Source organism: Pleurodeles waltl, chromosome 9, assembly GCF_031143425.1.
Source record: "Pleurodeles waltl isolate 20211129_DDA chromosome 9, aPleWal1.hap1.20221129, whole genome shotgun sequence".
Lineage (NCBI taxonomy): Eukaryota > Metazoa > Chordata > Amphibia > Caudata > Salamandridae > Pleurodeles > Pleurodeles waltl.
This window is the reverse complement of record NC_090448.1, coordinates 228,466,817-228,491,389: the sequence shown is the minus strand read 5'-3', so window position 1 is coordinate 228,491,389 and position 24,573 is coordinate 228,466,817. Positions and strand designations below refer to the sequence as shown.

The 24,573-nt window shown below is 45.3% G+C and overlaps 1 protein-coding gene across 1 annotated transcript in view; it reads left to right on the top strand.

Moving 5' to 3' along the window:
* The window catches only part of DNAH1 (dynein axonemal heavy chain 1), an 827,745-nt gene that overhangs the window by 441,760 nt on the left and 361,412 nt on the right, over positions 1-24,573 (top strand). The window contains exons 35-36 of the mRNA XM_069206595.1: positions 15,379-15,470; positions 21,696-21,850. Coding sequence (XP_069062696.1) covers positions 15,379-15,470; positions 21,696-21,850 — 247 coding nt within the window. The remainder of the gene's footprint in view (positions 1-15,378; positions 15,471-21,695; positions 21,851-24,573) is intronic.

Below are 24,573 nucleotides of genomic sequence, written 5' to 3'. Positions count from 1 at the left end.
CTAAGTGCCTGCTGTTGAAGATACTGGAAAACGTCGTTATGACAAGGCCTACAGCTCCTGAAAAGCCAGGGGAAGCTCATACGGTCCAGGCTGCAGTTCAGAAGTGGGAGGCAGGTTCACCAGCTTATTCCAGCACAGTCCAGAACAGTTCACTCCCATTTGGTCTTTTTGATTTTCCACAGAGGAGCCCATTTCTTTAGCCTTTATTCTCTCTTATGCTATAAGGCTACAACTTTGTCTGCTCCTGAGAGCACCTTCAAAGAGATAGTACAGGAAGAAGCAAGTTTCCTCAGTCTTTTTCCAGCAGGCCAGCAGACAGCAAATAGACAGCCTCATCATCTTCTTCTCACCTCTTCCAAGGTTGGTTGTGACCTACTAAGATGATGGTGTGAAGCATTTCGTATGGGACAAGCTTGCTTGTAATCAATGAAAAACTGTGGCCAAACCTCTAGAAAATTCCAGTCTCCAAATCAGCCACCATTTTTAGCACTTCCTATTGTTTTGTGGTTAAATATTGCAGCAGCCTACAACCAAAATGTCCCTGAAGAATAATGTCTATTTGGAGGTGGCAATCCAATTGGGGTTGGCCAATCGGTTACCATGTTACGGAGGGTTTACACTGAGAAATGGGTAAATGTTTCCCAGTGTCCAGAGTCAAATTGGAAGCCCATCTTGTCAGAAACAGATGTGGGGAGGAGGTCAGATGTGGGAGGGACCACATATTTTCACCTACTAGTGAACTTGTGCCCGCTGGTTAATGTGTATTATCAGGAAACCCTATCCTTTTCAAGAAGCTACGTTCATAATAGATAGTTTTCAATTAAAGACATTATGCACATACCTCTTCTGCAGTTTAGTTAACCATTTTTTATTAGGAGTATCATTGCCTTTAGCAACAAAACACAGCATACTCTCTACAACCCCAAGGGCTAGCAGAGCATGATAGGCATATTAATCAACGTACCAAAACCAACGAAAAAGCAAGCAACCCCAAACCTCTCAGCCGTCTCCCCTCATGTGTAGTGTAGCGATCAATAATAAAGCAGTGAATTAAGTCAGGCTGTAGGGGCTGATGGATAAAGCCCCCTGTACCTCCCACCGGTATTCCGGGTGTTACATTACATCAGGGATCAAGCAGAGGAGGCGCAGGTAGGACGGGCAAGTCAGCTTCTGAAACTCCAGTGAAAGTAGGTGTATGAAGGGCGACCACATGTTGATGTATAGGAGACTATATGATTCTACAGCCAAGGCCAATTTCTACATACCAAATATAAAACCACAGCCCGCATAACCACGAAGTGTGGTCAGGGTTTTATCGGAACCCCAATTTGAGAGTATGAACTGGTGGGCAGCTTCAAAGCCAGGGCCATCTGTCTGCCCATGCGTGAGTGTAGGGGGTATGTCAGTGAATTTGGGAGCCCTAGGATAGTGTAGACCAGGAATCTCGGGATGGAAGTTGCAAAGGTGCTGTCAGTGTCATTGAGGACTTGGTCCCAATAGCGAGTGAGCTTTGGGCAATGCCATAGTAGGTGTAACAGGGTTCCCATATTGCTTCACCCCCTCAGCATTCCTGTGATGCTCTGGTACCCATTTCTGTAATCTTGGGGGGTTAAGCACCAATAAGAAACGATCTTGTAGGCAGATTCAGTGCTAGCCATGTTATGTGCTGTGTGGTGTACCCTCTAAAAAATATCATCCCATTCTTTGGTGGAGAGAGTTCTACCCACTTCCGCGTTCCACCTCAGCTGCCCTTTGGATTTGGCTAGAGACATATCCCCTCCCAGCAGGACGTAGAGGTCAGAAATGAGGCGCTTATCACCAGACTTAAGAATAATCCAGTGCTTGAAGGGAAACAACTGCTGTTCCTGTCCTGTACGTGTCTCTAAGCCAGAGGTTTAGTAGCAGAGCTGGAGGTATTAGACGTGGTCCGAATCCTCCAGGGAGTAGTCACTTTTAGTTGGTTGAAGAGGATGATCCCTGAGGTGTCGTAGAGGGATTCCAGACATTTACAGCCACCCTCCTGAAATTGATCAAATTCCTCTTGGTGCGGCCCAGGTACAAAATCAGGGTTAGCCAAGATCGGGCAACGATGGGTGAAAGAAAGGTTGTCAGGCCATCCTTAGTCGCAATAGAATCACAGCCGCGCATCGTCGCACTTGTCACTGGGGAGGTAGAGATCCCAGGCTCTGTGTTGGCGAGGTAGCCCGATCTCCTTCCAGATGTACGAGCCAGCGACAGATTGGTCAATGAAGGACCAATTTTACACCCAGAGTGGGCGGTTCCACTCCACCACATATCGGAGCTGGGCCGCTTGGTAGTAGAGAAGGATATGGGGAACCGCCGTTTCCCCTTTTTCTTCTGGTGGTAGATCAGGTGTTTATGCAGGTGTGGCTTCTTTCTAATCCAGATAAATGTATTAATGGCCATCTATAAAGCATTTAACACGTGTGTTGGTGGGGAAAGAAGCAGGGTCTAGAAGACATACAGAATGTGTGGTAGGATGGTCATCTTGACCACCGCAAATCAGCCCATCCACAACAACTGGAGGCAGCTCCAGGACATCAGGTCCCGATGCATCTGTGAGGTAAGATTGGAGTATTTTATAGTCATTTCTTTGTGTGCCAGGCTCAGGAGGGTGTCAGGCTCCCACTCAAGCGGGAACATAGACCACAGGCCAGTTTCATGAGCGGGACTAACTGTGAGGTTAAGGATCTGTGATTTTTGCATATTGGCCTAAAAGCCAGCCACCTCCCCAGAGGTATGGAGCTCTTCAGTCAGTGCTGAAAGGGAGCTCAGAGGGTCCGTAATGGAGAGAATGACATCATCGTCATACTGGTATATCAAATGTTGGGTCCCTCCAAACAGTATGCTGTGGTTATCAGGGTTGTCCCTCAGCCTCTGCTCTAAAGGCTCCATGTAGATAGGTGGCAGCCTTGCCGTATTACACTCTGGATCAAGAATGATGCAGATAGTATGCCGTTAACTTTGACAGGTGCCCGTGTAGATACTCCACACCCACTTACAGAGGTATACCCCAAATTCAAACCTCCAAAGAGAGCAAAAAGGTAAGACCAGTGAACGCGGTCAAATGCTTTCTCTGTGTCTCTGGTCAATAAAACATCTCCTGCCACAATCTCCGAACTTTATCTATAAATGTAGTATGTTCTTGGTGTTGTCGCAGGACTGGCATGAAGGTATGAATCCAGCCTGGTCCGGCTCAATCAGTCTGGGCATTAAAGGATTAAGGTGGGACGCCAAGACGCTAGCAAAAAGTTTCACTTCAATGTTTAATAAGGAGAAGGGTCAGTGTGACTCACAGAGGACAGGGTTCTTGCCTGGCTCCGGGATCATCAAAATGGTAGCTTTCCCCATGGAATCAATAATGGAGCCCGAATCAGCATATGTGTTATACAGCCGAGTGAGTAACGGAGCTAGTTTGTGACAAAAGGTCTTATAAAATTGGGATGTGAAGCCATCTCCCCCAGGAGCCTTCATGGGCTTCAAGTGGGATATAGGCACAATTACTTCTTCTGCACAAATAGACACTCTGGTGGAGGGTGATGTCCCAGAGATACGTCAGACGGTCACCGCTGGGGCCGTCCATGGAAGCATACAGCGCACAATAGGAGGTGCAAAACGCCTCTGCTGCTTTGGCATCTGTGCTCATCATGATTGAAAGCCCTGTGTGAATCGTTTTCAGTGTGCCGGAGAGGATTATGCTGCACAGGCAGTGAGCAAGCATCCTCCCGCAACGGTTACTGCTCAGGTAGAATTTATATTTAAGGCATATGATTACATATTCACGTCTGTCTTGGTTAAGGCGTTTAAGAAGGAGCCGGGTCTTTTTCAACTCTTTCTACACCCTTTGAGCACCAGTGCGCTTGTGGATATCCGCTAGTTCTGCCACCACCCTCTCCAAGGTTTCACTCTTGCCTCTGAAGTGCTGATTGTCCTCCGCCGCAACCTCTATCAGCTTTCCTCGAACCACTAGTTTCAGAACTTCCCAAACGACTGCCAGCGATGACTCCTCCGTGTCATTAATTTGCAAATATGAAGATATCAATGCTTTAATGGAAGGGCAGTTGTACTGGAGCATGGTCGGAGAGGGAGCGTGGGGCGAAGGAGTTATCTATTAGAAGCTCTAGCAGGGAGAAGAGACAAAGAAGTAGTCAAAGTGCAGATATGTTTTATGTGCGGTGGAGTAGTAGGTGTAATCTATGGCGGAGGAGAAAAGTCTGCGCCACACATCCTGTAACCCTCATTCGGAGAGCCAGCTGTGTCCCGAAGTGGAGAGGATCCCTGTTTGGCCAGTGCATTGACCAGATCTGTCCATGGTCAAATCAATGACTAAGTTCAGGCCCCCCCCCATCCAAGATAGCCGCATCGGGGCTTTGCAGTACTGGTGCTGGGGAGGTTATTAAAAAGTCCTCCTTTTGTTCATTCGGAGCATATGCATTTACCAATGTGAAGGAGAGCATCCCCACTCAGAGGTAGACTGGCAGAAGATGCCCTTGATCTCCCTCAGGCTCAACAAGATCTCCCCCCGAAACTCCGAGAGAAAAGAATGGCCACCCCACTCTTCTTTGTAGGACCGGAGGACCAGATCTGTCTAGTAAACCAGCGGGAGTGCATTCAATGTACATCCTTCGGGACCAAGCATGTCTCCTGGAGGAAAAAATATCCACCCCAGAGCGCTGGAGGAGGGAAATGACAGCCAGACGTTTGGTGGGGTTGTTAAGTCCCCCTAAATTAAAGCTAAGAATCTTAAAATCCATGGGGGATTCAATGACGGCATGGTAGCAAAGAGGAACTAACAGTAGCTAGGGATAAGGCTCGCTCAGAGCCAGCCGACCATTGATTAACCGTTACTGCGTTACTTAAATAGTCTAGCAGTAACACAGGGATAGAATGGAGACAGACACACCCATTAAGTCTATGAACTAAAGAAGCCAACATGACTACATTATGTGTCAGTCAGTCAGTCAGAAAATTCTTTATTCGGCAGGTTGCCATAATAGCACAGATCCATTTCAAACAAAGTAAAAAAACTAAAAACTAAAAAGCATTTCATAATATATGAAAAATTTAGTACATATGTTATATCCTGAAGACATAAACACAACAAACAAGTTAAAACCGTTATAAAAATACAAAAGGTAAAATGTACCGTATACTTAAATTAATAAAAAACAATTTTTTTTTTTAAACTTGTCCATATCTAAATTAGGCTATAAAACAGCTTAGTCAACCTGTTCGTATCGTTTCCTAATAGCGATTGCAGACCCAATAAAATTTGATACAGAGCAACAGATTTGAATTGTTGGCAATTTTTTAACATAAATCAATGCATCCTTATGGGATACAAATTTTAATTTACGTAAGCCAGGCAGAATAAAAACATGACTAGGTGCAGTATATAATGTACAAAATCAAAAGAAATGGCATGTACTTTGCTTAGATCTGCCATCGCAGGGGCAATTTGGAAGCTACTTTTGCCAAAAACATTGTTTAGAAAAGGCCGCTCTGAAATGAGTTAAATTAAATCTGACTGGAGATAACAGAGAACATAATTGGGGGCTCGAGAACCAAGTTAAATAGGGTTCCAAGATATCCGTGGTTGAGATTTGAGCATAGGGATCTTGAGTTTTCATTTTCAAAGCCCCATGGAGTCTGAGATTCAAAGTATGCTCGGTGTGCCGTTTTTTCACCAGCTCCTTTTATTTATGGGTAGAGACCTTGGCTCAAGGAACATGTACTCAAGCCCAAATTTCAAAAAGATGCATGCAAATGTAGAAACCAAGGAATTCTGTTTGTTTTAGCAAGTTGAATTCAATCAGTCAAACAGTCTTGTACCAAAATAGCCTCAGGATTATTCCAACATCTAAGCCACAATAAGAGAGGGGCAATCAAGTCCTCTATGTGTCGTAAGCCCAATTCCTGGTGGCAGATAATATTTGCTACATTCTTGTGTACCTGCAATAATCTACATTATGTGAACCAAACAGTCCACACAATATGGGAATATATACATGTTGAGGCCCGTTTAGGCCGGGTAGACCAATCTTACCGGTCTCGGGCAGGCGAGGAACCATCCTGAGGAAAATAGGCGAGCTAAGATAAAACCTTGAGTTCCCTCCCCCTGTCCTGACCAGCTTTCACCCTGTCCACCCATATAAAGTACGAAAGCATTGAACACGATTTGGTACATCAAATTGGGACATATCCTCTGTTAATGTGGCCAGTTCTGGCTTCCTTTCCAGAGCCATGGTTGCCTGTGTAGCAGAAGATTTATGTGGTAGCCATCCACGCGGACGTCTCAGAGGGTCCTGAGTGGCTCCATTGGGGGGGGACTCTCCTTTGGCAGGGTCAGCCATGCCGAGCACCCTGCAGGCTCCCTGGAGGGACCTTAGTTGATGCAGTTTGCCATCCAGGTGACAGATGGTGCGAAAAGGGTGCTCTCACTAATAAGAGATTCTGGCATTCTGACAATGAGCTGTGACAGGCCGGAGGTCTTGTCACTTCTGAAGGGTAGTGGCAGCAAGGTCTTGGTACAATAGGGGTGTATGTCCCTTGAATTGAAGGGGGTGAAGCTCCCGGATTGTTGTGGTGGGCCAGCTCCATGACAACGGTCCAGTTTCACCTCAGGAGGTGCTGCATCTCCCAGAAGAAAGCTAAAGGGGGCCTTCAGCTGTCGGGACTTCCCTTATGCAAATATTATTTTGCCGTGAGCAGTTTACGCGGTCCTTTGTATGTGACTAGAGGTCGATCTGCTGCTCTTGGAGATGCAGGATTTCCTGTTTCAGCCATCCGATCTCCTAGCTACTGCCATCTTCCTTGTGTTTCAGGGTCACAACCCTCTCCCACCTCATCAAAGTCCCTGTGTACCTCACGCAATTCCAAGGGAAGATCCCTCTTGACAGCCTGCAGATCTTCGTGCAGGGATGCCAACAGTGCCCCCAAAAAAGAGTGCGTTAATGAACTCTCAGAGTTATCCGCATCCAGGGGGTGTTCAGCTTCTGGCTTCTCACTTTTAGTACCTCCTGCTGGATTCGTCAGCATGTCACAGAGGGACAGGTCCTTCTTGTTTCTAGCTGCTGACATGGCTCCAGCTATCTTTATCAGGTATCCCCAACAGGGTGCTCAAAGGGCCCCAGTATACCAGCAAGTGGAACTGGGGGTGTTGTTGGGGTCCTAGCCCCCCAAGGCCTGCCTGGCACAGAGCCCAGGCCCACAGCTGGCATGCTCTGCGATGCTCCTGGAGTGCAATTCACCATTGGAGGGCCATAATCAGAGACGCCAGCAGAGGGACCAGGTCTTTAGGGCTCTTATGCCACCAAACTTGCTGGCGTGGTCCAGAGCAGGTGCGAGGTTCCAAAAAGGTGGTGGTCCATACAGTAGGCCATTGCGGTACCCAAATTTAGCAGCCAGAGAGCAACAGCTACACCCCGCAGGCCAGGGTGCCAGGCCTGGCAAATACCTCTCCACGCCCCCAGGCCACCCCACCGGAAGTACTGTGGGACAGTCGCTGGGAAGGCTTAGTAAGGCCTAGGGTCGGCGGTAGGTCTGATTGGTGCAGGGGAGCGAGTGGTAGGCCTGGGCCAGCAGGCGATGACCCCAGTGGTGCGGGGCACAGTGCTCACCATCATCCACCTATCTGGTCCCCCAGGTGATCCTCCCCTTTGCTGTCTTCCCTCTCAGCACGCACGCCAGTCACCAGCAGGGTGATCCTTAGGGCCAGGCCGGAGCGAGGCCCTAGGTCAGTAAGCCTCTGGCAAGGACTGCAACGTAAAGATTCTGTGGCAGCTTCATCTTCATTAGCCCCCCCCCCCCCCCCCCCCCCCCAGCCAGGGACTGCCAGTGCACCACTAATTGTGCCATGTGTCCGGCACCCTGGGGCATGGCGGGGACCAGTCCAAATCAACTCGATCACGCAGAACACCCTCCTCATCCAGAGAACACCCAGGGTCACTGCTCCTCTCTCCGAGGCACCACAATCCAGGGCCCAGGCAAATTGCGCTGAGGCTACTGGCACCGGCTCTCAGGTGGTGCTGTTGGGCCCCAGGTTATCCACAATCATCCCCTTTGTTTGTTTAGGCATCCTCCACTTGTTGGGCAGGGCGCTATGAGGAGCTGTAGGTTAGCGGGGACAGAGAGATAGTGACTTGCCTTCCATCTTGGTCATGCCTTTTCCAAAGTTTAGTGTACGTTACTTCTGTTTTCTTCATCATAGAAGGATTTTTGGGGATAGGGTTTTAATTATTCTGGAATTAGCTTTTAAAATTCACCCTTTAAATAAGCATGTCTGCAAACAATGCTCACCAACTCTTATAGCAGCTACACCATTATGAGACTCTTCAGCATGCAGTAAATGTTATAAAAACAATGCCAAAGTGGGCAAAGGGACATCTTACTTAGCCTGCTTCTTTAGCCATGTCAGCTCCTTCATGAAATCTTTTTCAGCATTACCTGGAGTAACAGCATATATTTTTCCACTGAGCATGGCTCTCAATCTTGCAGGAAGTATTCACAAGACTTGCAAACCCATTCACATCATTGATCACAATTCTTGCCTTTTCTTATACTGCTGCATCACAATTAAGATCTAAACTGAAGAGGATATCACTGCCTTACTTTATAACAACAGCAACTTTATATATACCCGATCTGAGGCCCTTGTCAAGAAAGGTAGGACATGTATACCTAATGTAACACCTTTTTAAAAAAGAGTACAATATGTATACCCAAATCTAAGGCTGTTGTCAGGAAGGGTAACAAACATTTGTGTAAGTCCTCCCTCTTCTTTCTGACCACACATAGACAGGAGCCTGTCTCTTTTCCTAAGTTGTATTTTCTGGTCTCTCTCTTACGATTGACTGGCCAAAATAAACCTCTTTGCATTGTCTCTTAAAGTGAGTGTGCCATTCTAGCCAAGGTTCCATTTCTGACATTAGATGTTGGTTACAGATCCTCATCTGGGAGCACCAATGACATCGGTGCCTGGGCTTGTTTCACAGTTCAGCAACGTGTGCTCCAAAGCAGCCTAAGGCTCTGATGGAGAGAGAGGTGCAGCTTTTTTTGGTTTCTACTCTGGTCTTAAGGTATGTTCTAAAGAGATGAGCCACACGAAACATTGGAAGCTCAAGGACTGGTGCTTTTCTTTACATAGCAGTAGCAAGAAGAGAGAAGACTACCAGGTAGGAGTTGGAGTCATCTTCAATCTGGAACATTACAGTTCTTGAGAAGTAGCTGCTGAAGTCATTGGGATATTTCCTTCACCTGTGGCTTAAGTCAATCATATATAAGCCTTCAAACAGTCTTTGGTGCTATTTTTGTCAAGCAGCACACATGTTGTGTGCCCTTTGGCACTACGAAACTCAAAAAGGTGCTTTCAAAGTCAGAAAATCTCAATGCAAGGTCGGCAGCTTCAGGCTTCACTCTGAGTTCTGAGGTTAAGAAAACCTCTCCAGAGCTGGTAAAACTGGTGCTGGTGTGGAAGTCAGGATCAGCTTCTGTTGTGATGCTGTACACCACATCAGTGGAGTCAAAGACTCAAGTGACTGACACTACTGTGAGTCTTTCACTAGTGTCTTATGTGACTGAGAGCTAACACTGCAGCGTATTTGAAGTATACAGGGGGCCTGATTTAGAGTTTGGCGGATGGGTTACTCCATCTCAAACATGACAGATATCTGGTACGCCGTATTGGGCTTCACTTAGGATAGAATGAAATTGTAATACAGTGGTAGGGATGTCCATCATGTTTGCGACGGAGTCCCCATCCACCAAACTCTAAATCAGGCCCAAGGTTCCTAAAATACCTGAGGTGACATTTCATGAGATTTTAAACAGTTTTTATAATCCTTTTTGGTCTTCCCCTTAGGCTTTAAGTTCAAGAAGCCATACCCTAGGTAGGATGAGGATGATATCAAAAGCTAAGAATTTCTTGCTTCCTTGCCATACTGATGAAGGCTTGTTTATAGATATGATTTACTAATCACATGTGGACAAAATACATTACCTAAGTTTGATTTTACAGTTGCTGAAGTATGTGTGACTGCTGATAATGTAAAATTTTCAGCTGTTGTGAAGAATATAGCTGCATTTTTTAACGCAAGTCTACATTCAAAAAGATAAATATAGCTTCTATATTGAGATTATAGAAGGAAGGCAATAGTGATGGTGTGTGGAATAGGCTCTAGTCAACTTTATTAGATGTGAAGTATGCAGTTCATAAACACAGGGTAGCTCCTTTAGGTACAGTATTTATACTGACGCATCCAATATTAAAGAGTTTGGTGTTTCAGACTTTTTCAACTAAGATGAAGTGAAACACTTTGGGGGTCATTCCGACCCTGGCGGTAAAAACCGCCAGGGCCGTGACCGACGGAAGGCACTGCCAACAGGCTGGCGGTGCTTTCCTGCCCATTCTGACCGCGGCGGTAAAGCCGCGGTCAGAAAAGGGGATCCGGCGGTTTCCCGCCGGATTTCCCCTGGCTGGGCTGAACCTCCATGGCGGCGCTGCAAGCAGCACCGCCATGGAGATTCCGACCCCCTTCCCGCCAGCCTGTTCCTGGCGGTTTTTACCGCCAGGAACAGGATGGCGGGGAACGGGTGTCGTGGGGCCCCTGCACTGCCCATGCCACTGGCATGGGCAGTGCAGGGGCCCCCTAACAGGGCCCCTGCATGATTTTCACTGTCTGCCTAGCAGACAGTGAAAATCGCGACGGGTGCAACTGAACCCGTCGCACCCCTGCAACACCGCCGGCTCCATTCAGAGCCGGCTTCTGTGTTGCAGGGCCTTTCCCACTGGGCCGGCGGGCGCTCCCTTGGCGGGCGCCCGCCGGCCCGACGGGAAAGTCTGAATGGCCTCTGCGGTCTTCTGACCACGGAGCGGCCAATTGACGGTTTCCGCTTGGCGGGCGGTGCCCGCCGCCCGCCAATATTGGAATGACCCCCTTTGTCTACAGGTCTCCTGATCATGAATCAAAGAGGTTGGATGGTTTGTACAAAACGTTTTCACACCATGAAGCTTAGCTTTAAGGTCATGTATTGCCACCTGTTTAATAGCTAGGTATTCCCATGCATTTTGGGAACGAGCTTTTGTGACTCTGCCATTGCTACCCAATCACCTTTATTACCATTTAATATTGTTACTGAAGAATGGTGTTGAGGCTTCTAAGGAGACGATGCAGGATGTGTTAGAGACATTGGATGCAGTTACTTGTTGGATGGGCTCAGCAGTGGTGTTGCCAAGGCATATTTTGAGGCACCTTAAGGGTTTTTATGTTATGTTCAAGCACATCACCTAGTTAAGCCCTGTGATGGCCAGCATTTATTTGTGGACAAATTGGATCATTATTTACAGTGATTTAAGCAGATTATAAACACTGTAGAACTTTAGGTCTAGCATCTCCAAACTATTGTTTTTGCAAGCTGTTAAACAGAAACCTTTGTGGATACATGCACCCATTTAACAAGCGGATGCAGCAGCTTCAGCAACCCCAACAGCAACTGTTCCAGCCAAGCAGAAGGTGATCTTCAGTAAGACATAGACGGCAAACCTCTGGTTTCTCCACCTTGTCAGTTCCAGCCACTTCAACACTTCTCTAAAGTCTTAAAAAATTGTCAAAATGCTTCCTTGGTTTGGAGACAGCGGGCCTGGTTTTGGCTTGTTTTTCCTAAGAATGGAGAAAGATATTTTGATCATTGGTCTTGCAGGACATAGACAAAGGTTGTACTCTTTTGTTCTTGAGAAATCACCACCTGGTCTTCCATTAGTAGTCCTCTACCCCACATAAAAATCTTGATGAAAGAGCGTCAGGACCCGATCTAATTATTGGCGAATGGAGTAGTCACCATTGGCCTAGTGAAGAACTTTACGTCCGCTAGGTTGAGAGTAATCCTCTCGCTAAATTTATTAATTACCATCTAATCGGCTATCATGTATAGCCTTGGCAGAAACCACCCATCATGGCGGTTTCTGTCAATGCATTTGACTCTTTGTTACAGGGCTGTGCCAGAAGGACCATCCACCATCCTCCCAGTGACTGACAGAGGGCCATCTCTGTTTGGCGGCAGGAAGTGCAAGCCCTTTGGCCAAACAGGATAACAACAGGGTGCCCACACCAGAAGTAAGATGTGTTTTTTATTCCTCCTGCTTTTTATTGCCCAAAAAGGACGAATTCCTTCATCCTATTTTAGACCTGGGCCTTCTCAGCACCTTCCTCCAAAAGGCGAAATTCAAAATGCTCATGTTAGCCGAGGCCATGTCTGTCCTCGACCCTAGGGATTGCAGCATGGCATTGGACCTGCAGAATGCCTGTTTTCATATACCAATCCAGCAAGCCCATCGGCGCTATCTGCGGTTCATGTTGAGCATTTTCTGTTTGCTGTGATCCTCTTTGGTGTCACCAGTGCCAGTTTCCTTCGGACGAAAGTGATAGTGGTGGCAGAGCGCCTTTGGTGGTCTGGGGTGCCAGTCTTCTGGCTACCTCAGTGACTGGCTGTTGAACACAGGCTCATCACAGGTAGTCATCAACCACTTCCAGACTACTGAGATCCTCCTGTCATCTTTGTGATTCACTATCAACATGTCAAATTCACACCTGACTCCTTCCCAGATGCTCCCTTTCATCAATCTGGACACGGTCCAGATTTGTGCCTTTCCCTAGGGAATAGAGTCTTGGACATTCATGCTGTGATCCCAGTCTTTTATACTCAGTCCTGTATTTCAGTGACATCGACTGTGAGGCTGCTGGGACTAATGGCCTCTTGTGTCCTGCTGGTCGAGCAAGCCAAGTGGCATAAGTGTGTTCTGCAGTGGAATCTGAAGTCTCAGCAGACCCAACATCAAGGGGTCCTCTCCCACCATGTTTAGATTTCAGAGGAGAATGCAACAGATCTGTGGGGTTGCTACTAGACTCCTCTCCCTTGCCCACCCATAGCTGAAAGTGGAGACCGATGCATTGCTTCTAGGCTGGGGTGGCCCTATGGGAGAGGAGATGACCAGAGGCCTCTGGTCTTTGGTGGAGTCCCGGATTCATATCAGCCTTGTAGTGCTTATAGCCATCGGCTTGGCATTGAAAGCCTTCCTTCTATCCATCAAGGGAACACTGGTACAGGTGATCACAGAGAACATCACCACCATGTGGCATTGTCACAAGCAGGGCGGGGTGTAGTCATGGACCCTGTGCAAGGAGGCCCTGCACCTCTGGAAATGGCTGGAACACCAATACATTTTCCTAGTAGTGAACCACCTGTCAGGATCATTGAATGCCAGGGCTGATAAGCTCAGCTGTGGACACCTAGTGGATCACGAGTGGCAGTTATACATAGAGGTAATGCAAGGTCTCTTCTGCGAATGGGAAGAATTTGGCTTGACTGGTTTGCCACTGTTGAGAATGCGCAATGCCAACACATCACCTCATTGGAGTTTCCAAGTCATCTTCTGCCCAGAAATGAGTTCTGCCTCGGGTGGAACTCTGGACTTCTGTATGCTTTTCCACCAACACCACTCCTGCCTCAAGTTCACAAGTTCAAAACCAGTAGGGCATAAATCATTGTGGGGGCTCCGGATTTGAAACCAATAGTATGGTATGCAGAACTCCTGGGCTTGAGCACTTGTCCTCTGACCAGGATGCCTGTCCGTGAGGACCTGGTGTTGCAGAAACATGGCAGGATTCTGCACGCATGCCTTCACAGTCTCCACCTTCGTGCTTGGAGATTGATCGGCAACATCTGAATACCTTTGACCTTACCCCAGAGGTGGTTGATATCATCTTGGCAACTAGGCATCTCTTGACAAAAACTATAAACGCCTGTGGTTTGTACAAATTTGTGGTGTGGTGGGATACTCGGCAGAAACTCCTCTTCCAGCCTCCAGGCAAGGTTATCTGACAGTTATTAGTTTTATCCCAAGTCCGGCAAGGCTTTCCTCTGGGCACAGATTAAGGATACCTTTCAGCTCTCTTCGGCTATTTTGCAGTTGCTAGATCATTGTTCATTGTTTAAGTCCCTAGTTGGTATGCGCTTTATGAAAGGTTGGCAAGAATTGTTTCCTCCTCCTCCCTTTGTCATGCCATGGTAGGACACTTATTGGTCCTTACATTTCTGATTTGCACCCAAATGGAGCTGCTTTATAGCTGCTCCTTTGGGCTTCTCACCCTCAAGTCCGTGTTCCTCACCAACAGAAAATTGGTACGACATGTGAGTGGTCTTCAAGCTCCCTGTGCCAACCTGCAGTACACCACCTACTTCCTAGACAAGCTGGTTTTGTGTACACATGCACCTTTCTTACCTAAAGTTGTGAATCCGTTCCATGTCGGCCAGAACATCACCTAGCTGCCATTCTATGCTCTGCCTCGCCATTCTAAGCAGAAGAGACTCCATCCCTTGGACCCCAAGAGAGCAGTGAGCTTTTACATTGATTGTACCAAAGAACACCGGATGGACAACCAGCTTTTGTGGGGGTTCTCTGGATTGAAAAATGTCAAGGCTCTGCAGAAGAGAATTTTCTCCAGCAGGAACATGTTCTGAATTAATGTCTGCTGCGCAATGGCAAAAATGCAACCTCTGAAAGGACTGCATTCTCATTCTGCCATTGCCAAAGCTGCTACCATTGCACTGGAATGTGGAGTTCCTGTCCTGAACATTTGCCAGGCAGCTACATGGGTGTCTCTCCACACATTCATGAAACACTATTGTCTAGACAGTCAGATTTGCAAAAAAGGGCATTTTTCCTGCTCAGTCCTGCAGGACTTTCTTGTCTGAGTCCATCCACAGACCCACCTTCAAATACATATTATTTTGGTATCTGTTAAAAAGGTGAGGAATCTGTGGTAAGAAGTCTCTATCAGAAAAACAAGTTACTTATCTTGAGAAACTCTCGAGTAGAGACCATCTAACCACAGGTTCCTCACAGACCCTTCCATTTTCCCTGTTCTGTTGTTGGTCTCTATCGACTAATAAGATCCTAAGTCTAGGAATCTGCACACTGGCCACACCAATTTGCTTTCGGGGCTCTCTTTAAAGCAACTGATGTCAGGGTCAGAGAATGGCACCTCTATAGGCCCTCACATAATTTCCAGAGCGGAACAGCATCAGTGCGGAGCCACACGCACCACCTGCCAGTGTGCAAAGGTACTGCTGAAAAGTTTTTATATACAGTCTGATGCCTGGGGAGTTTTCAGAAAGTGAGGAATCTGCGGCTAGATAGTCTCTATCCAGTCTTCACCAAGAAGTGCATTATCAAAGGTAAGTAACATGTTCATCAGTGTAATTCAGTTCTTTGTCATTGCAAAATAATAGATGTCCTGGTACTTTTTATATACAATATATAAAAACATGCCTCAATTTATTTAATAATTATACTTTTTGTAGGTTTTGTGACCAAATGTATCCAGTTGTATGAAACTACAGTTGTGCGTCATGGCCTCATGCTGGTAGGACCAACAGGTTCAGGAAAAACACAGGTAAGTAAAAAAAACTGTGTATATATATATATATATATATATATATATATATATATGTCTTTGTTTCCTGTTTTTACAGTTTGGCAATCCCATATCCTCTCTCTGTTATTCAACTGAGAGGCAGATTACTGTGGAATTTTTCTAACATTTCCTGGTGCTCTGTGTGCTTTTAGAGTCACTTGCAAAGAAACAGGCCTCACATTTTAATTATACCTCTTTGCCACCGCCAATCACAAACCGTATTCATTTCTATATCATCTTTGAAGACAGTAGTTTGTTGAATTGTCCCCAGTATTGCGGGAGCACTATTAAGTGAGGCCATTTGGATAGTTTTATCTGTTTCTCCAGACTATTGTTTTTTTAATAAATCATATATAATATGCATACACATACGTGTCATGAACATAGTGTGTGTCCCACAAGGGTGGATGTCGACTCCAATCCGTCATTCTCCCCTATAGGTCGACTTAACCCCTCGCACTGGGTCAAGGACTTTAAAGAAGAGCCAGGCTAAGGGGAAGGACGGTGCGGAGGGGGGAAGAGGGACGCACTCCTGCAGGCTAGCATTCAAGATCTGGAATGGATTTTGGAGGCTAAAGTTCATAGTGCCAGTTTAGGATGTCAAATTCTCTATCTGGGGATGAGAGAGCACAAGTACTAAGAGGACGACAACATGGAACTTACATTAAACAAGTGGATGTCTCTAGTCCCCGGTGTAGCTCAGACCCTGCTCAGGAGCTGAAGAAGGAAACCCATGCAGCATGAGGAGAGAAGAGGCTTAGACACAAAGGGGGTCATTCTGACCCTGGCGGCCGGTGACCGCCAGGGTCACCGACCACGGGAGCACCGCCAACAGGCTGGCGGTGCTCCCGAGGGCATTCTGACCGCGACGGTTCAGCCGCGGTCAGAAAGGGTAAACCGGCGGTCTCCCGCCGGTTTACCGCTGCCCCATTGAATCCTCCATGGCGGCGGAGCGCGCTCCACCGCCATGGGGATTCAGACACCCCCTACCGCCATCCTGTTCGTGGCGGGAAACCCGCCATGAACAGGATGGCGGTAGGGGGTGCCGCGGGGCCCCTGGGGGCCCCTGCAGTGCCCATGCCAATGGCATGGGCACTGCAGGGGCCCCCGTAAGAGGGCCCCGCAAAGTATTTCAGTGTCTGCTTTGCAGACACTGAAATACGCGACGGGTGCAACTGCACCCGTCGCACCCCTGCAACTACGCCGGCTCAATTCTGAGCCGGCGTCCTCGTTGCAGGGGCATTTCTGCTGGGCCGGCGGGCGCTCTTTTGGAGAGCGCCCGCCGGCCCAGCGGAAATGTCTGAATGGCCGCCGCGGTCTTTTGACCGCGGTGCGGTCATTCGGCGGCGGAACCTTGGCGGACGGCCTCTGCCGTCCGCCAAGGTCTGAACCACCCCCAAAGTGACAAATAGGTAACCGAGCAGGATTCGCCAACAAATGGTATGAGAATTAGAGTACTAAAGGCAACCAAATGAGGGAGTAAATAATAAACGTGAAGGGTCAACAACAAAGATTGAACGTTGACAAGCTGAGTGCGAACTGTAGCAAAATGAGAAGAGCCACAACCGCTGCTGTTGCCCGACAGGGAAACTCTATAGATGTGGGATTGAAGTACTTGGTTTGCCACTACTGACTTATAAGTATGCTTGATTGTGGTAGGCCTCTAGTGGCTGGGGTTGTGCATGGAATTCTGAGAAATGTAGTTTTTCGAGCAAGTGCGTTTTTCCACTTTCCTGTGTACTGTCTCCACCACGTTTCCAGTCTCTTGTGCTCAAATGGTCCCTGCGACCTGACAATAGAGTCCTTCGGTCAGCGATCTTCATCCATTGGTCTTTTAAACTGGCATTCACTTCTTTCTTCCCCCTCACAAAATATAGCATGGGGCAATGGGTCAGCTGCTTTGGCCATTTACCTCTGTGTTAGTGACAGTTCTGAGTGTAAACCATAAGAGTAGTCCTATTCAGTGCTGAGACTGATGGGGGCTATTTTTCCTTTTTATATGTTTGTCCTCATCAGATTTATTATAGAAGATTGAGCAGAGTTTCCCATATGTTGGATATCAAGTGAATAATTGGTACAATGATAAGTAAAGTTAACACAATCATTGTTCTCTTTAAAGATTGTATTTATTTATTTACTGTTGTGAGGACCTGGCAGCCGTCTGTCACTGCTACTGCACTGCAGTCCGCTCAGGCAATGCTAGTAACTATTATCATAAAATGGTCTCTCGTAGACTTTGTATATTTATGAAGTATTCCATAAACATTTAACGTTTGCCATCGGTGTGTGCTCATAGTCTACATTATCAAAGTAGAATGTTTTAGTGGCCTCTGATGTAATGATGCTGAGATTTATATGTTAAACTACAGGGTTTTCATATTTTTATACATTTTTATGTATTGTGAAGTCAGCTTTCCAATATATTATTTAAAAAGTGCAATAGGAGACATTTGACACTTACCCTTTCCAAGAATCCCTGATAGTGGCTTTGCCTAAAGCTTCGGTGTTTAATGAAAGCATGACCTTTAAGGCTAATAAATGCAAAGTGAGGTGTGAAAACTTGCAAAACCTGTGGCTCCTTAAATCCAAAATTCGTGAAGAGCTTGCAAGAAGCAATCTGATTATATTGTGTAATTTTAAAAGATGTAATCAAATAATTTTCCATGAGCTGGTAAACCGTATAGTTAGGAATGCTTACAATTGTTGTGTGAATCAGATCCCTAATATATCCCCAAGATGTTTCTTGTCAAATTAACCAAAGGGTTTATGCGAACAGGCACTTGCATTGGATTTGCTAAAAAAACTATGGGGGTCATTCTGACCCCGGCGGTCTAAGACCGCCGGGGCCAGGGTCGGCGGGAGCACCGCCGACAGGCCGGCGGTGCCCCGCAGGGCATTCTGACCGCAGCGGTTCGGCCGCGGTCAGAAGAGGCAAACCGGCGGTCTCCCGCCGGTTTACCGCTGCCCTTAGAATCCCCCATGGCGGCGCAGCTTGCTGCGCCGCCATGGGGGATTCTGACACCCCCTACCGCCATCCTGTTCCTGGCGGTTCGCCCGCCAGGAACAGGATGGCGGTAGGGGGTGCCGCGGGGCCCCTGGGGGCCCCTGCCGTGCCCATGCCAATGGCATGGGCACGGCAGGGGCCCCCGTAAGAGGGCCCCGCAAAGTATTTCAGTGTCTGCTAAGCAGACACTGAAATACGCGATGGGTGCAACTGCACCCGTCGCACCCCTGCAACTCCGCCGGCTCAATTCTGAGCCGGCGTCCTCGTTGCAGGGGCATTTCCTCTGGGCCGGCGGGCGCTCTTTTGGAGAGCGCCCGCCGGCCCAGAGGAAATGTCTAAATGGCCGCCGCGGTCTTTTGACCGCGGTGCGGTCATTCAGCGGTGGTACCTTGGCGGACGGCCTCCGCCGTCCGCCAGGGTCATAATCAGGCCCTATGTGTCGACTGTGAACGGGGGTGGGGGCACTGCTTCCTGTAGGATTTCACTTTGGTAAGAACGCTCCCCATCAGAATTCCATCTAGGTGGCAATACTCTGTTTATTCAAAGGCAATTGTGCCTAAACCGGTGTTTTCTTTCCACATTTTGCTAGAAAGCTACACCCTAACCAGTTATCATGGTAAAAGGGCTTCTCATAATCGATGGGAAACATTAGAATGTTCCAATATTGGTCCATTAGACAACTCTTTGACTTCGTTTTGTAAATTGTTACATTTCGTTACTCCTATGTCATAATAGCAGTCAAGTCCATAGGTGGTGAGTGTCAAAATGGGGAAAGTGTAGTTCTCAATTGTATTTAATAAAAGATTGTTGAAAATATTTGAAACTGCGGGACCTAGCAGGTGGCGGCTGCAATGGGCATATTATTATTAATCAGAAATTAGTGGGATCATCCATCCACATTTATAGTTAGGATCAAAAGGAGGCCATACAATGAAATGTTCAAGAGAAATTTAGAGAAGATGCAAGCTCCACAATCAGAAGCTGCAGCACGGAAATGCAGCAGCCATTTTGGTTTTTGGTAGTTCTGGGTTGTAGCACCCAATTCCCTGAGGGAAAAATCTAACAAATACTATTTGTATTGCAGAGTAATTATTTTTTAAATATTCCAGCGCTATAACAGCTTGTTCAAAAACACGTCGGAAGTCCCAACCTGCAACTGAGACATTTCAAAGACAATAGGTCTGCAGGGCGAGTACAATTTCTATCAAAGTATCTGTCACAGTCAATGTAGCTGTAGGTATCTTACATTATTCTTCTAACTGAAATCTAGAAATACCAACACGTCATTGATATATAATGTTCTTTGATGTCATATGAACGAAGCTCAGAAGTGAGATGCAAAATTGCTGCTCTTTATCTGAAGTTTTATCTTTAGAGATGTCTGTTGCACTGGCCTCTCTAGCTTCACAAACTATAATTTCCTTGCATGGAAACAAACACTTAATTGTACCACTTTACGAGAAGAGCATTTGTCATGACACAAAATCGTCAGACCTAATTTCCTTAGTGCCACAACAGCAAAGTGGTATTGTAGCCAACACTTAGATCATTTCAACACTGATAAGAAATACCAGCATACTTACTGATGTGCAATATTATCTCGGCACAGCTGAGCAGTGGTCATGTTGTGTATCTGGAGATCAAGGTTTGATGTATCTAACATTAGTCAATCTGAGCTATGCTACTGATGGCCTAAGTATGAAAGGGATTAGGGTAATCTAGAATCGCATGAGTGTAGACGCTTTTATATTAAAATGTTCACCCTTGTACTCATCAGAGCTTTATGGAGGTGATAAAATATAATTTTTCTGAAACTGCTAGCTGAGTGAGGCAATGTGTTGTGCTTTCCACATTGCATTATATTATATGTACCAACAGCTTGCATGTGGAACTGAAGGAGCAACACTAGACATCCCTGAAATTGCCCAGTGACATATTCAGCAACATTCAATTTGCAATTATGTTTTAGTACTGTCACAGAAGCAACATAGCCTACAGTGTCTAAGTAATCATTACGTTCATTATATGGGAAAAAGAGGGTTTGATTCTAATGTAACTGAATCTAAAATAAAATTTGTGGGCCCCAAAAAAGAGAATAAAGCAAAACTATAGTTGAACTTGGTTCCCTATTAGCAAGAATATACCCTTCCATATATGAGTTAAATGACATATAGCATGGGATGCACAGTTAGACAAGTATCTGATTTTTAGTCTGAGTGGATGACAGGATATTTAAATGTGCATCCTGTTGCAAGATATTGCAGCTCCATGGACTCTAGTATTTACTTGCAGTACAGAATGGCATCGGCTTATGGCGGTATCCAAACATAACTCATTACACATTGAAGAATGTGAATGTCCAAGCAGACTGCTAGAACTTCCATGGTCAACAGTTGCCCTGATTGTTCATGAAGAACTAAGGGCCTTATTTAGGGTTTGGCAGATGGGGTACTCTAACACAAAAGAAGCTGATGCCCCATCCAGTGCATTACAAGTGCATTATGCCTTATGGGATTCGGCAGATGTGAGATTCATCACATTTTGACAAGGTATCCTATCCCCCAAGCTCTAAATAGACCCTAATTGTCAAATCTCTGAGTGACATAAGAATATAAATTTTATTATTTGCTTGGCTGCATCAAAACATTGACGCTGTCAATCGTGTACCAACAAGACATTCATTCAAGGTGTATTAAAAAACGAGCAGTGAGAACTGTTTTACTCTGGTTTGCCAACACATAAAATATTCCCAAGGATACATAGGCCAAATGTAGGACCTGATTTAAATTTGGCAGAGGTGGGACAGCTATGTCCTATCCCCCATCGTTAGAGTCAGTCGTCTATGCAATCTGAATAAAACAGAGAAGATATCTCCCACTCTGTAGAAGATAACCCACATTCACCAAACCCTAAGTCAGGTTCTGAGATTGCTTGTGTTTTGCAGCCTTGGAACAAAAGTATTAGAAATTATTAAATGCGTTGCAAAAGCATATTTAACCTTGTAAACCTACAAATGGACTGTACAAATATTTGTGGATAACTAAGAAATCATATGTAAAGAATATTCGAACATGCCTCTGGTTACTTCTGCTGCCTTTAAAATTCAGTATATTAAGTTGATTGGTTTTGCATTGAATCTCCTATAATTATCCTAATTTTCACGCTGATGTGTAACATGTTATATTTGTGTCTCTTTTCAGTGCTATAAAGTCCTGGCAGCCGCGATGACATCCCTGAAGGGCATGCCATCTATAAGTGGTGGCACATATGAGGCAGTGCATTACTACATTCTAAATCCTAAATCCATAACAATGGGACAGCTGTATGGAGAGTTTGACTTGCTCACCCATGAATGGTAATGCCACTTTTAGAAACTGGATCCTAACAAACAAAAAGGGCAACCGAATATTCCAAACGGGACATGGTTATATAGTATACCAAAAACAAGGTTCCTTCTTAGATTTATGTATGTGTCTATAGTTAATCGTTTTGGATAATCTTGAGGACCATTATATTCTCCTTAGAGCTAAAGCATTTTTAGTCCGTGGATGTGTATACAGTTTAGAAGACGTATTACAGTTATTATGTAATGTGTAAGAAGATTGTTCATAAGAAAGGAGAAGGTGCTTGTGAGCAAAAAAATCATACCAGTGACCATTAGGTAGGAACAGATGTATGCCCAATCAGGTCAATATGACAACAATAAATGCTAGATAAATGTTGTCCCTGATTCAAATGCTTGACTGCGTTTTAACCCTGCTGCTATTAAGATGATCATCATCAGGACACGAAAATATAAAATGTTTGAAAAAGAGATCTGCAAGTAAAAAGACATGTAACGTAATGAATGTTTCAATTTAATATTTGTTAGTAACATTTTCCATGTGTGAGTATAAGAGGTCCCTATGAATCTGAAAAACAAACTTACAAAAAGAGAGAGGACATGCCTGAAAGGATAGTGAATGAAGTGGCAGCACTGGGAGTCACAGCAATGATACTGAAATATCCAGAATTTTATTTAAGCATTTAAGTGTGTTCTAAAAATATAACCAAACTGGTTAGCATTGCTCACCAAAGACTTATTAATTTTTCTCGTTTCAAAACAGAAAACTTAAAAGTAAATGTTGCAATAAGTGTGCAGCCCACACATAGAAAAACTAAGCTGCCACTTTGAAGCTATCCAAAATGACAAGTATACCTGAAATGCATGTATACTCAGATGGCCATCATACCTTAGGGCTAGTCTCGTGGCCAAAAAATAGTTTGATTGGTTTCCAAAGTTCCGTTCTACTCATCTGTTATTCACAGAACAGTAAGAACCTTTACAATACAGTACAATTAATAAAGCGCACAGCTGCTTCTGAAAAAATGTCAGGGCACTAGAGGCAAGTAAACTGCCCATTAAAAACAAAAGAAATAACCCAGTAACAAAAATTAAATAGAATGACAAGTCTTAAGATTCTTTTTAAAAATACCGTCAGAAGGGGCCAAACGTAAACTAAGTGGGAGAGAATTCCAGGGTTTGGATGTGAGATAAACCGTGCTTAATTTGTGCTTGTTGTTTCTGGTGCTGAGCACCGGCACCTATTTTTGAGGGCCGGCGCTTATTCTTCTTCTCAAGCATTTACTGCGAGCAAAAGACACATATGGGAAAGACGGAATAAGAGAAAAACGAAAAAGTGTCACAATGGGAGAAAGCAGAAAGCTGAAAGAGTGAGCTGAAAGGGCAGATGGTGGCTGTAAATGGAATGAAGAGGCCTGAGATGGCTTCAGGATTGCGAAGCCTCAGTAGTCAATGTTCCCACATTTATTTGCAGCAGCTGCATGTTTAAGAGGAGGGCTTTGAGCACCGGCACGTTTTTATTTACAAATTAAGCACTGGAGGTAAACAAACAATTCCCCCACTCTACTAGCTTTACGGACCTTGGGAACTTGAAACAGTTTGGAATTTTTCAATCTCAGAGTTATGACCTGGCGATAAGGTTTGCATCTCTTCCTTAAGTAAAGGGATCCTTTCTGCTCAAATGTTCTAAAGTCAAAAGTTAGGGGTTTAATTTGAATGTGTTTAGTTACAGGCAACCAATGCAATTTTCGCAGATAAGGTGTCACTGATAATCGAAAAGGAATTTTCCAAATTAACAGAGCAGCTGCATTTTGAACAATCTGAAGGCTCTGCATCAGTTTAGCCAGAAGTCCCAAATAGAGACTGTTCGCATAGTCGAGTCTAGAGGTTACCATAGTGTGAACAGTAATCTTTTGAGTATGTTCTGGGACCAAGTGCAACATTCTCTTTAAGCATTTGGGCAATGCAAAACAGCAAGAGGGAATTGTTTTAATATGAGGTTTAAAAAAAAAAAGATTAGTATCAAATTTAACACCTATATTTCTTACTGTTGAGCGTGCGTTGGAGAAGACCCAAGCTCAGCCGCCACCAATTGCAAGAATCTGGAGAACATTTTGACCCGAAAAAAAAAAAAAAATCTCTGTTTTGCCCTAGTTTAATTTGAAATATATACTGTTCAGCCACTCAACTACTGATTTTAGACACTGTTTAAACCAATCAATGCGTCCACATTATTCTCCTGAAAAGACAGAAGTTGTGTGTGGTCAACATATAAGATCACTCGCAAGCCCCACAATTCAACAGGACTCACTGCTCCAGATATATGTTAGGAAGCATAGGATTCAGTGAAGCAGCCTATGGGACCTATATTCAACATGTTTTGGATTGGATGTATAAGGCGGAAGAAAAATAACCTGCATCCCGTCTTCAAGAAATAATTTAAGCCAAGTCAAGACGCAACCTTGGATTCCAGTTTTGCTACACCTATTTAATAAAAGTGAATGAGAAACCGTATCAAATGCCGAACATAGGTCAAGTAGGACCATCAGCGCCAATGAATTCTGGTCGAGATTGTCTTTAGTAAACTCTGTCAATTTTAGCATTGCAGATTCGATACTAAAACCTGAACGGAATCCAGATTTAGAGTCATACAAAAGATGATTTGATTCAAAGTAATGGGTGAGATGTTTATTAACTAACTTCTCAAGCTTTTTTGCCATGGCCTGCAAAAGTGG